The following is a 13,249-nucleotide window of genomic DNA, read 5'->3' on the forward strand; positions in this document are numbered from 1 at the left end:
CATTATCGCCACGCAGTCGGTCTTTGGCTTTCTCCACGTGGTCCCGCTTCATTTTCAACCCTCCTCTACGCCTATCGTGCCCATCGCCGCTCTCTCCTTCGCAATCACCTCCTGTCATCTCTCATTTTCCATCCACTCAGCTCATCGCCATCCATCACTATTTCATCATCATGTCCATCAGGTTTGCTTTTCGTCCGACTTTCCCCTCTGCCACTCTTCCCCCCCTTCATCTGTCCATCCCCATTTTGGCATTCTTATCTCCGAACGGGCTTTACGGCTATCACACCGTTTTCATCTCGCTGTCACTTTCTCCTCTGTGTCGGCCCCTCCCAATGTTTTTATTTTATTATTATTTTTTTTAATCTTACCTCCCTGCTGTACCCCCTCCTCCTCTGTCTCTTTCCCTTGACCTGTGCGCGACTGAATTTCACTCACATTAATGAGCACAATGACAAAAGGGCCACATACAGGTTTTTTTTTGTTGTAGTTTTTTTTAATAATAGAATTGAATCACTGAGGACAATGACCATTTCCCAAGCTTGGTTCAATCGCGTAATAGGCAATAGAAAATAGAGGACTCCCGCAGGTTCTGATTGTCGCTTCTGTGAGTGACAAAATTACAGCGCAGCTAGAAAGAGTAAACAAACCCACATGGGCTCGCAGCTTGTAGCTGCTTAATTGGACTGCATTGTGGAACTTTGTCAATGCGCCATGTTAGACACTGTGATCGATTTGGCGAGGAACCAAACAAAAAAAATAAAACAAGATTCAGTTAGTTCCATGTTTATGTTTTGAGAATCGTACCAGTTGTGTCAAGAAAGTGTTGGAACAATGCAGAATACATGTGGATTGGTTAACCTGCAAAAGATGACTGAGTCTTTTCCAGCTGTAAGGATTTTGTCCTTTTTCTTTTTTTAACCCCCCCCCCCCCCCCTAGCCACCCTTTGCTCTAAACGACAACAATCTCCCTCCTACGATGTAACCTGCACACACAATTCGTTACAGGATGCCCTCTTGTAAAGAGATAGCTATTATGATATGAATACATTAAACCAATTTTGGAGTTAGAAAAAAAAAGTCAGACAAATTTCTCACTGCTTTGCGACAAAATTCATGCAGTTGTACGTTGTGATCTCGGCATACCATTTTGTATGAATCCAAATGAGAGCAGTTTGACCTTTGCTGCCCAGACATCTGTTTGACGATCCTTTTTCTTGGAGAACATGAGGCATCTTTGGGTCAATATTTAATCCTTCTCGATGCCGGAGGTATGCCCTGAGGGTGTCCATCGACAAAGAAGCCCAGGTTGTCTGCAAGAGGGGGGACATTTTAGAAATTGTCCTCTTCAAATGCAATTGAGAGTAACAAAGGTATAGCCGATTATTTGGTGGTAACACTCCTTGAGACATTCTCGAACGGAAAATGAGTGAATTACGGGAACTTTTGGTTGTACAAATTGGATCCCTCGACGTGATCCCTGTATGTGCTTCTCGAGGAATCCGCCGTAATCGCTTCATAAGTTCCATGAGCACATAGTGGACAAAAATCATTTGAACTACTCATTACGCTGTAAAAACAGTTGGGTCAAAAATAACCCTAAAACTAACCGTAAAAAGCAAACAAATAACTCACAAAACAACACCGGGGTGGCACGGTTGTCAACTTGTTAGCATGATGGCAGGCTGTATGGAGTTTGCATACTTTACCCGTCCCTGCGTGGGTTTTCCCCGGGTATTGCGGTTTCCTCCTGCATTCCAAAAACTTGCATGGCAGGTGATGGGAACACTCTAAATTGTCCCTAAGGGGGATTCTGAGCGCGAACGGTTGTTTGTCTGTGTGTGCCGCGCGATTGGTTGGCAACCATCTCAGGGTGTACCCCACATTTTTCTACCACGTAGGGCAGTTCACTTCACCTCGCCATATAATTTGGATCTTTCAAGCCTCATCTGGCTGCATAGGTACTGAACTCAATTGAATTTGACTACAGTATATCTTGGAGCAAATTTACAAGGACCTCGACTTGACTTTATTTGATCAAACCTTTTCCAGGTCGTATCCAAAGTACAAAGCATTTGAACTGGCTGTTAAAAAGAACCATGTGTGTGTAATTGGATAGATGTTTCAGGCTCTCACTGTCATGTTGGAATTTGGAGTGTATGCATAGGCAGGCACGTACGTGCACTTATCGAGCTTGAATACATTTTGTTTTAAATCACTTGCTAGCTGAATGCAAAAATGGACAGGCAATGCTAGCAGATGGTGGGCGAGCAGTTGATCTCCAGCACTTTAGCTCTCAGAGTTGACATGTCAAGACAGCTGTATGAAGATACAGTACACTGTAGTTAAAGCCTTTTGTGTTTTCTGTTACTCAATATTGTTTCCCGGTGTATCAGAAACCCATTTAAATCCATAATTTAACTTATACTGTAGTTTCTTAAATCATTTATTCAGCTGCAAAGAGTTGCAGGCATTTAATGAAAAGACGAAAGTTGACAGAAAATGATGAGAGGATATGTGAATACATCACCATCAGCACTCGCTGATTGTGTTGTTGCTTGAAAGTAATCTGACGGACTCAACGATGGCAACCGACAAAATGTCTCCAGTTGGCTGCATCGAAACTATTGTGCTTAATACTTATTCCGTCTTCCCTCGATAGAACTGATCCAGAATGGGCGCCTGCTGACGCTGCCCCTGGAGGCGGGAGACCTGCACTCCTTGCTGCCCGATGAAGATGGAATGCATCTTTATGTGGCTATGAAAGATAACTTGCTGTCCACCAGCATGGATGATATAACGCAGAACCCCCGAAAGGTAGGTGTTTACCTTGCAATGTATGGTGATGCACGCCGACCACAGATTTAGATATTTGGGGCACAAGTTTTATATACAGCACACATGCATTTGGGTGTAAAAATGGGCACATCTTGATTTTGTGTGGGTGGAATGTTTGGGAATTTGGCAGACCCTGGCACCATGTTTGGGGCGTTCCAGCAAACCAAGGGCATTTTCTATTACACCACCACCCCAGCACAGCTGACAATTTGGTGGCATAAAGTAGACTCATAAATATTTAGACCAGCTAAAAGCAGGGCTAAGTTGTGGTGCAAGTGGTGAAACGCAATTTTCATAGATTCGATCGAGATACTGGGAGACAGATTCTGAGATCTGTGGAGGTCTGTGGTGGATTTCACGATCACACATGGACACACGATCGGGAGGGTAAGGCACTTTCCAAGTGCCCATTTCACAGTAGCCAACTTTAAATCACCCGCAAGTGGAGATCTTGCAAGTCCTTTTAGACGTACTTTGCGTGTCAATCTCTTGCATGGATTCTAACGAGTCAGTTTATTCTTCTACCAATGCACCTCTACTGCGCTGGATTTTAAAGGAATGAGAGGAACTGCTTCCTTTTGCTGGAAAGCAAGTTTACTCCCACAACGTTGCAAACATCAATTGCCACGTGCGCATTTCTACGAAAATATCAAAAGAAAGAAAACTGCACCCAAGAGCACAGTTATACCACACTTTGCGCTAGACTTGTGCCAGCTATGAAAATAAGGGCCTATGGGTCGGGTCTGGCTAATAAACCACCTTAAAAAAAATCTTGTTTCCTCATTCCACATGCAGGTACTCATAAAAACAGCACGATAAATTCTAGCATTTTACACATTTTCATCCCTCCAGCTTGGCCCATTAGCCATATTTGTGTGCGGTTAATATTTGATAAAAGAATAATCTCTGACCAAAGCACGAACCGGTGTCAAGGAAGTACTGTACATAAGTGATAATGTACATCTCAACCACTCGGAGATCTTTGGGTTGGAGAGGATTTGGCCCTCTCCCAAGTTGTCAGCCTTTACCGCATGCATGTGTTATGTATATGTGTTTTTTTCTCTTCTGAGTGGCTGTTAAAAACTCAAGCGAACAGACAACAGAGGTCTTCTTATTGCTGTTTTTACAGTTTGCAAAGGCAACGTACATTGCACCACCCTCAATTATCCGTAAGCCCTCCATTTTAAAGGTACATGTCATAAGCTGTGTTTAAAATGATATGAAGTATTTCGCTATCATAGTTTGTTGAAAAGACGTTGTTGAAACTTAATATGATCAATTATTTGATTTTTTTTTTTTACACCAAGGGCACCTGTTAATTGCTTCATGGCTCTATGCATACACTACATGGACAAAAGTATTTGTGACACAGGGAGTGAAATTCAAAGCTTGTGACAAGATTGTGGCATGCTTTTGAAGTTCCTCTACAGCAAATCACTTTATCTCGTTCCGCGCCTTGTTTTGCACATGCGGATAACAGCCCCTCCCAAAAACTGTCCCCTCAGAAAACAATGTCCAACACGGTGTGCTACGTGAATAACTACGGTAAATGGGATTTAAAGCTCGTTTTTTGATTTCTTCACTAAGGAATTGGTTACAGAAGGTGTCGCAACATGTTTCCACCAATAATCTCTTTACTGGCAGTGTTATGAAGTCGAGAACAATTACAGAAAACGAGTTGTACTTTTGCGGAGACATCGTGCTTTGTTTCAAATCAACATGTCGAAGGAGGAGAATCTGGCAACCGATGGTCGAAGCTGTGCACATTTTGCTCGTTTGTTTGTTTTTCTACAAAAGTAATCACTGAAGTTATTGATTTTTTTTCACAATTTCATGGCAATAATTTCAATTTGAGCGAGTTGTTAGACACCAAAACTAGATGTGTGAAACACCCTGCGGCAGGATGCGCTGAGTGAGCCCTTCCTTTTCCTAACCGGGTTTCTTTTTCTGCCTCTCTCTCTGGCTCCACTAACATCTGAGTCATCAAACGTGTGTCATGAAATCAATTTGGAAAAGATTTATGGCTGGACTGAGTACTCATGAACATAAACACTTTAGCCCGAAACTAGTTGTGAGGAGACCCCTTGTCAGTTGTACGTGTGTCAATACTTAAGTTTTATGCTTGAGCTTTAACATGCGGACGGACGCGATGATGGCTCCGCTAGAACCGTCAGGATGTGTTGAGGGTCACAGCAAGGACAGAGACAGCGCTGCGCTGTCGCATAAAATCAATGCTTACATCAGTGAGAAGCGCATGCAGGCAAAGGGCCAAGCAACTAAGCAGGTAGGCGGACGAACAGTCAAGAGTGAGCTGACCAGCCAACCAGTCTGCCGGGCATCCAGCCAACGACAGGATAGATAGTCACATCCAAGATATAACTCAACTCTGTGCCGGCGAAAGGCTCATGTGCCATATTTATAGTTTATAAGATGTTCCAACGGCATTCCTATGGCATTTTTTTCCCTCCCTCCCTCCCATGTGGTGGTACAACCCCGCGAGTTGCCAGGTTGTCATCATGATCGTTTATTTTTCTCTGCGAACATATGCAGCCTTTTCATCTTCTCAGGTCTCGATGTGATCGTTACAGCTTCTTATCACTAGATCTGAAGTTCATCACACCTGTTGGCAAGTTTCGGTGTTTACATGCAAAGCCGACAGTTTTAGATGTTTATTCGTTCAAGGATATTGCCATCAAACTTTAGAAAAAAAAATCAGCACATGAATCATCGATCCAGTTTCCAATCTGCTTATCCTCATGAGGGTCGTGGGCCTGCCGGAGACTATCCCAGCTGTCTTCGGCAGTACGCGGGGTACACCCTGAACTGGTTGCCAGCCAATCACAGGGCACACAGAGACAAGCAATCATCCACGCTCACACTCACATCGAGGTACAATTTAGTGTTCCATTAACCTGCCACTACAGGTTTTTGGAATGCGGGAGGAGTATCCGGAGAAAACCCACGCAGGCACGGGGGAGAACATGCAAACCCCACACAGGAATCGAACCCTGCACTTTTGCACACTGTGAGACGGACATGCTATCTAGTCGCCCACCGTGCCACCCACATGAATCATACAGTAGAAAATAATTAATATGGTTAACAAAAACTAAACATGAATTCCTTATGTTTTATACATGGTAACTTATGTACAGTATGATTAACTATCTGGGCCATTTTAAACTCTACTAGATCCTGAAATTTTAATTCTTGACTCTTTTTTTCGGATTACGACTTGACTCACCGTCAATGGAAGCAACCCTTTTCATTCCCTTTCAATGCAGAGCGCGAGTGGCGCGCTGATGGTCCTTGACACTGCGGAAGAAGAGAATAAATTGGTTTGCTCGTCTCCCGCAGCAGGTCATGGCAGGTAAAGTAGATTTACAAGGAACTGCAAGTAGACCTCCATGTGAGGATGATCGAAAACTGGCTCGGGAGATCACAGATCTTTGAAGGAAGCACTTCCACTCAGATTGTACTTGTCGGTGTGTAACCCCCTCCACACCCTCCATAGATGCGATGTGGCCAGTAGGACGGTTTGAAAAATGAAAAGAATAAAAATGATAGTAATAGTGTGTCAAATGAATTGATTTCTGGAATGATTCAAAGAGTTCACTGCACGCTGTTGTCTTAATTAATCAAATACGATGACATCAACCGCACCTGTCCGTGAAACTCAAAGGCTGCCAGCCCCACGTTCAAATTCACCAACATTGTGTTTCACTACCTGCACCACCTAGTTAGATCCGATTCCAGCAGGTGTAAAGTTTAGTCTGCTTTAACCACCAAATTGTCAGGATTGTGAAGCACAAAAAAAGTGGCCTTGTTATGCCGGAATGCCCAACATTGCTCATTTTCATGAACAAAATTCCCAAACAAGCGTATCCAGGCTTGTGTTGGCATAAAAATCAGGATCCGCTAGTTTTTACACTTGAGTGTAGCTGAATAGAGAGTCTAGAATCTAGTCTAGAATAAAAAGCCCTCAGTGTGCATTGACAGTCACTTCCCCACAAAGAGGTATATTTCCATTGAATGGGATTTTGGCAGGCGAAAATCTTATTTTTCCACGTCATGAAAAATGCAGGGTGGTCAAGTGGTTAGCGTGTCAACCTCACAGTGCAGAGGTGCCGGGTTCGATTCCGGCTCCGGCCTTCCTGTGTGGAGTTTGTATGTTCTCCCCGTGCCTGTGTGGGTTTTCTCTGGGTATTCTGTTTTCCTCCCGCATTCCTGGCAGGCTGATGGAACACTAGAACACTTGATCACCTAGGTGTGAGTGTGAGCGCTGATGGTTGTTCGTCTCTGTGCCCTGCGATTGGCTGGCAACCGGCTTAGGTTGTCCCTTGCCTACTGCCCGAAGACAGCTGGGATAGGCTCCAGCACGCCCCACGACCCTTGTGAGGATAAAGCGGATCGGAAAATGGATGGATGGTATTTTGGCATGGTGAGAATCCTTTGGCGGTGGTCCATGCTGGTTCCTGCCAGTGTGTGGTATGTGGCGATAAGGCTGACTGTGGTTTCTAATCTAATCGGCTATCCATCAGGCAGTGCTGCAGTGACTACATCAGGGAGCCATTACTTGACATCCAAGATTGTTTCCTGACGGCACCCTCACTTGTTATGACATCACTTTTGTCGAGTACTTTATCAGTTACAGTGACTGAGTTTTTAAGTTTTAAAAGTCGATGAGCATCTTCAATGGTCTTGTTCATTTTCAACCCACGATGAAAATTTTATGAGTTTCATACATGGATGCCAGTCAGTTATCAACAGGTATCATGTGTTGCGATAAAAGAGGAAAGAAAGGGAATTGTAGACTTTTGTGTGGATAAGCTTTCTTGTGAAAACAAGTTTGGCAAAACTTTGGCACCCGGGCCAAAATGCGTATGCTATGCTTTTGTCGGAATGCAGACAAAATTAAATTCCTCCCATGCCTTTGCTGTGTCCAAGAAAATCATTTTATCAATGACTTAAACTTTGAACGGGTCCCAAAGAAATACACTATCGGGTTCTTTAAAATCTTCGCGTGACATTCTTCCTTTCGATTAAAAAACAATGCCACCATTCACTTGTCAGTCAAGTCCAATTTGGAACACAGTCATGTGGAAAAACGGGCGTGGGGAAAAACACGCATACAGTTTGGAAAAAAATACATAGAAATGCTTTCAAAGACCAATAATCATAGATATGAGGTAAAAAGCATTTTTTGAAACCAGGATTTAAAAGCATTTACACATGAGGCTGACTGCAGTTCTGTTGGCAGTTTATTCCACTTGAGTGCAGCATAACGTTGAAATGCCGATGTACCATGTTCACTTTGAAATCAGGACTCCACTAATTGAACTGTGAAGCTGACTTCAGAACGTTTTTGGGTTTATATCCAATAAGCATTTCTTTAATTATCCAAGATCCAAACCCTTCAGATTGATGGACCAGTAGTAGAATTTTAAAACCTGGTCTACAGCTGACTGGGGGCCCGTGTAAAGCCTCTTGGCCTCGAGTAAAATGTTCTCATCTCTTTGCTCTGTTCAGAACCAAATTGCAGCATTCTGATGCTCTTTTGATGGAGTCCAGTGAGAAGACTATTCCAATAATCAAGTCTACTGAGGATAAAAGCACGGATAAGCTTCTTCTGGTCTGTTTGGAGCATGCAACCCTTCAATCTGGATATGTTTTTCAACCGATAAAGGGCTTGATTCAATATGACTGCTGAAAGTCGAATCCGAGCAAAGACACTATCGCTATTTTTGCTTGTGGTGTCAGCACTTTATTACCAAGCTGTCAATTTTTTCAATTGGAGCCCACATACTCTTATGTGTGCGTACGTTGACAACTTTAACCCTGTCAGGGACAGCGGTTACTACAGTGGACAGGTTATCATTATTGGTGCATGAAAGGGTTAATCAAAGATTTTTCGATTCGTCAGAAGTGAGTTACGCTGGTAACTACAGCCCATTCTTGAATCCACCAAAACACAAGACTGCTCTAATCCCATTATGAGTTGCGCATGGTGCTCAAAACAGTGCCAAGCCAAATTGGGAGAATCTTGATGTGTTTATTCATGGGTAATGCCTGAAGTAATTGTACATTCTAAATAATTGCAATGGCTCAATTAGTCAGTGCAGTCAGTTAATCGGCCGATTAATTAGTCGTCAGGCTGGTTGCCGCGGTAACAACCCTGCCTCTTCTCCTCCTGACCTCTTTCCTCTAGATTAGTGTTCCACTCATGCCGACTCGCCTCCTCATAAAGCACCTGCCACTGCCAGAGCCCCATTAAATGAAATGTTAAGCGAGCAGTGAAAGCGGTCGTTAAATCTCACTTTCTCTCTGACTCTCTCCAGTTGCATTGGCCTGCAAGTCCAGACCGGGTCCAAGAATGTCTCATGGCTGGAAAGGATCCAGAGGTGAATGAGCATACCCAAACACACTCACAGACGTCCGTATTACTTACTATTTGTTGTATACGTGTCAATGCAGATATAGATCTGTGACAGGAATCAGTTGAGAGATTTTTCATCTTTTCACCGAACTATGAATCAAACAGTCAAAAGTTTATTTTATTCCAGGAAGCAAAACAGCTCTCAAAGACAGCCCTCGCGCAACTCTAGGGAATTTAAAACAGGTGTTGCTCCTCCTCACTTTAAATCCCCTGTTTGCGTGAGTTGAAACCTGAACTTGCATTGCTGTCAAACAGAGAAACACATGCTATTTGGATGATAAGATATTCATTTTTAGAACAACAGTTCAAACAGTTTTAAACTGATCGCCATCATGTGACTTTCTCGATCCAGATGGAGTGTGCGAACTTCCTACGAGTCCTGCAGCCCTTCAATAAGACTCACCTGTATGTGTGTGGCACAGGGGCCTTCAACCCAAGGTGTGCTTTTATAGCGACCGGCGTCTTCCGACAGGTATGATTGCAAACACACGGTTGTGGTATTATTACGGTTGTGTGAATTTGTTGTGCCACGCCCAAAAACGTTTTGTGGATTTTTTCGGGCCGCATGTAATTGGAAAAACATGCCATATCCCACGGGTGTCAAACTCAAGATCTGGCCCGCCATATCATTTTATGCGTCCAGATTCACCATGACACCACCTGGGCCACAACTGAGACCTGTTATCAGCTGGCCTAAAGTTTAGTCTCCTTTCAACATGTCAAAGAAAATATCTTTAGTATGCCAGAGCACTTAGCATGGCCCAAATTCTACAAAATTCCCAAACACAAGGGTTGCGCCGGCAACATCAAGATGCACCAGTTTTTAGCAACCAAGCACAGGCGCGCCGTCTATGAGAATACAGCTCTAAATGGTTTCTTCTTGTGGGAGTCCGGCCATGATTGTGTGCGCGTGCGTGCATGCGTGTGTGTGAGTGTGCGTGTGTGCGTCCGTGCGTGCGTGTGTGTGTGTTGTGTGTGTGTTCCTATTTCCAGCAATGGCCCCTATGCACAGGCCTATCAGGCAGTGCGACTGTGGTGTCTGCCCCTATGGCATGCATGGACCAGAGTTCATCCAGTCTCACCTTTCTGTGAATAAAAAAAAAATAAATGTCCCATTTTTTGAAATTTGAATGTAACCTTCATCCCGTTAGGTGTTTGAATCCCGCCGATAAATACCTTTTGATACGTATCGTGATACGGATCGATCGAACGTTACATTTTAAAGTATTATAATTTTTTTTCGGTTTGATTCCAAGGGATTCAGATTGGATGAGATAAGGTACGGCACAGTTTGAGAGGGCGATGAGTTTCTTATTGAAATTAGACAATCAGTTTGCAAATATGAAACAACTTATTTTATTTCTGTTAATTTAACCAATTTTATGGAAATAACGTATTTGTAGCTTTTGTCATGTTTATCGACAGGTAAAAACATTCACTCGAAATGATATGAATGATGTGAAAAAAATATGAGGTTCAAATCCGTGCCACTTGTGTGACCGTGTGGTCAAGGAAACCGTGTGCGTGTGTGTGTGTGTGTGTGTGTGTGTGTGTGTGTGCGTGTGTGCGTGTGTGTCAGGGACTAGCTAATCCCATGAAAGGCCATGCAAGATCAGAGCAGGTGTCCAGACATGCTGCTTAGAGGAACTGGTGGCGCTGGCTGGTTTAAGACTGGACTTAACACATTTTAAAATCCCACCACTTAGCCTACTAACCCCCAATTTGCCATTTACTAGCATGTGGGAATTGCGAGTGTGTGTGTGTGTGTGTGTGTGTGTGTGTGTGTGTGTTGGATGACTAAGGGAAAAAAATGATTAGCAAGTTTCATAAAAAAAAACTCTCATTCATAGAGTAGATTTAATACAAATACTCTGTTTGGGTCTCCAGTCAGGATACCAGACCCTCTCCTACAGCCAAACAGAATGCGGAAAGGGCAAATGTCCGTATGACCCTTTTCAGAAAACAGCTTCGGCAATTGTCGGTAAGTTGGCGTCTCTCACCACAACGGCGATGTTTGGAGTAGAGATTGAAAAAAATTTGGTGGGTGAGAGCTGAAGTCTTTCTCTTGTGTTGTGTAGATGGTGAGCTATATGCTGGCATTACTTCAGACTTCATGAGCAGAGACTCTGCCTTCTTCCGTAGTCTTGGCAACCGGCATGTCATCCGCACCGAGCAATACGACTCCACATGGCTGCAGGGTAAGAGCAAAACATATTTTAAGTCGCGACCGTATGTTTCCCTACGTATGCATCTTACCTTTCGTTCAAACTTTTTTTGGGGAGGAAGTCAGGAAATATTTTCATCCATTCAATCTCATTCAAAAAGAACATGAACCGTTTCCTTGGGATTGTCCTTATCGTAGGCTGCTAATTGTTTTGATCGATTTAGAGTATATCATAAAGAACTGGAGGTTTCTTGATGCGCTTCTTGAGGTCATTTAGTTCCATTTTCTTTTTTTGTTCTGATTCATGCTTATTTTTATTTTTTTATTTTTATGTCACTATTCAAGTGTGATGGCGGAAGGGTTCGCTTCTAAATCCGGCCTTCCTATGTGGTGTATGCATGTTCTCCCCGTGCCTGCGTGGGTATTCCGGTTTCCTCCCCACATTCTAAAAACATGCGTGACAGGTTAATGGACCACTCTAAATTGTCCCTAGTTATGAGTGTGACCGTGTATGGTTTTTAATGTGTGCTCTGTGATTAGCTGGCAACCAGTTCAGGGTGTCCCCCGCCTACTGCCCGAAAACAGCTGGGATAGACTCCAGCACGCCCGAATCCCTTGTGGGAATGTTCAAGTGTGATAATACTGCACAGAAGTTATTCCGCTTCATTTCAATTGACATATAAGTCACTTCCTCGATCATTAGCGATCGTTTTTGCTGACTTTTTCCAGAAATGCTAATCTTCAGGCTTCCGATTGGCAAAGGAGCCACACAGTTATGCGTTCCCACCTGTTGCTTTATCACTCACCTGAATTTGTCGACAATGTAGACAGTACACATATACAGGAAAGTAATGTGTGGACATAACATAGCAAAAAGTATAAAATATCCCAGCAGATTTTTTTTTTAAATAGCCAGCGTAAGTAGCAAAGTTCCACGCGCCAACAATCATGCTAGGCTAATGCTAGCGGTTGTTGTTCAACAGTAATATCGTGGCGCCGTTCCCTTTTGTATTTTTTATTGTTTTTAATCCAGACAATGTCGAGTAAACAATGATGAAAATAGTAAGCATTGTACAATATTATACCTGAGTGATGCTATCAATGGGATTGAATCGATGTCAAACCATCTCCTGAATGCTGATCGATACATTGCGGTCGTCTGCTGCGGCTGATACGAGATACAGTACAAGATTAGCTTCTGTCATTCCTTCTCTCCCTCTTGCCATCACATTTGCACTCTTACATGTAATCAGTAGCAGGTTGCGCAACAGATTAATGTTTTCTATTTTCCTGTCCCTCACTTGCCAGATGCCCATTTTGTGCGGGTCGCGCCACTGTCTGAAACTGATAATCCAGAAGACGATAAGGTCTACGTGTTCTTCACCGAGCGCGCTCAGGAGGCCGAAGGGGCCGCCGGGAAGGTACTCTACACCAGAGTGGCCCGGGTGTGCAAGGTAGGGTGCTGAGATGTTTTCGCACAAAAACGATTGATGCCAGCTGTATTTGTTGACATGCTTCTATCGGCCCCAGACTGCTTGTGTATTTTTAAGCGTTCGCCTGCACATGTCAGATACGTGCTTCGCCGTGTATGTGTCTGAGTCTATGGAGGTGTGCGTTTTTGTTGAAAGTTTTGTTTGGACGTTCCGACCGCATCGGGTAGATAATCACACATACAGTTGGACTGTTTATGTTTGTCGCTGTCTCTGTATCTGCTGCGCATCCTCTTTTTGCTCTCGGGCTATTGAATGTTGATATGTGCGCATGATGGTGTTTGCTTTTTTTTTGTTCATTGTGTTTGCTGGTCAACCTCCAAT

The 13,249-nt window shown here is 43.5% G+C and overlaps 1 protein-coding gene across 2 annotated transcripts in view; it reads left to right on the forward strand.

Annotated features, from left to right (window-relative positions):
• Positions 1 to 13,249, forward strand: part of sema3h (sema domain, immunoglobulin domain (Ig), short basic domain, secreted, (semaphorin) 3H) — a 62,268-nt gene that overhangs the window by 21,866 nt on the left and 27,153 nt on the right. For both annotated transcript variants that reach the window (XM_052057356.1, XM_052057355.1), the window contains exons 2-7: positions 2,660 to 2,814; positions 9,174 to 9,236; positions 9,624 to 9,743; positions 11,159 to 11,252; positions 11,350 to 11,469; positions 12,744 to 12,889. In XM_052057356.1, the coding sequence (XP_051913316.1) occupies positions 2,660 to 2,814; positions 9,174 to 9,236; positions 9,624 to 9,743; positions 11,159 to 11,252; positions 11,350 to 11,469; positions 12,744 to 12,889 (698 nt within the window). The remainder of the gene's footprint in view (positions 1 to 2,659; positions 2,815 to 9,173; positions 9,237 to 9,623; positions 9,744 to 11,158; positions 11,253 to 11,349; positions 11,470 to 12,743; positions 12,890 to 13,249) is intronic.

Source organism: Hippocampus zosterae, chromosome 2, assembly GCF_025434085.1.
Source record: "Hippocampus zosterae strain Florida chromosome 2, ASM2543408v3, whole genome shotgun sequence".
Lineage (NCBI taxonomy): Eukaryota > Metazoa > Chordata > Actinopteri > Syngnathiformes > Syngnathidae > Hippocampus > Hippocampus zosterae.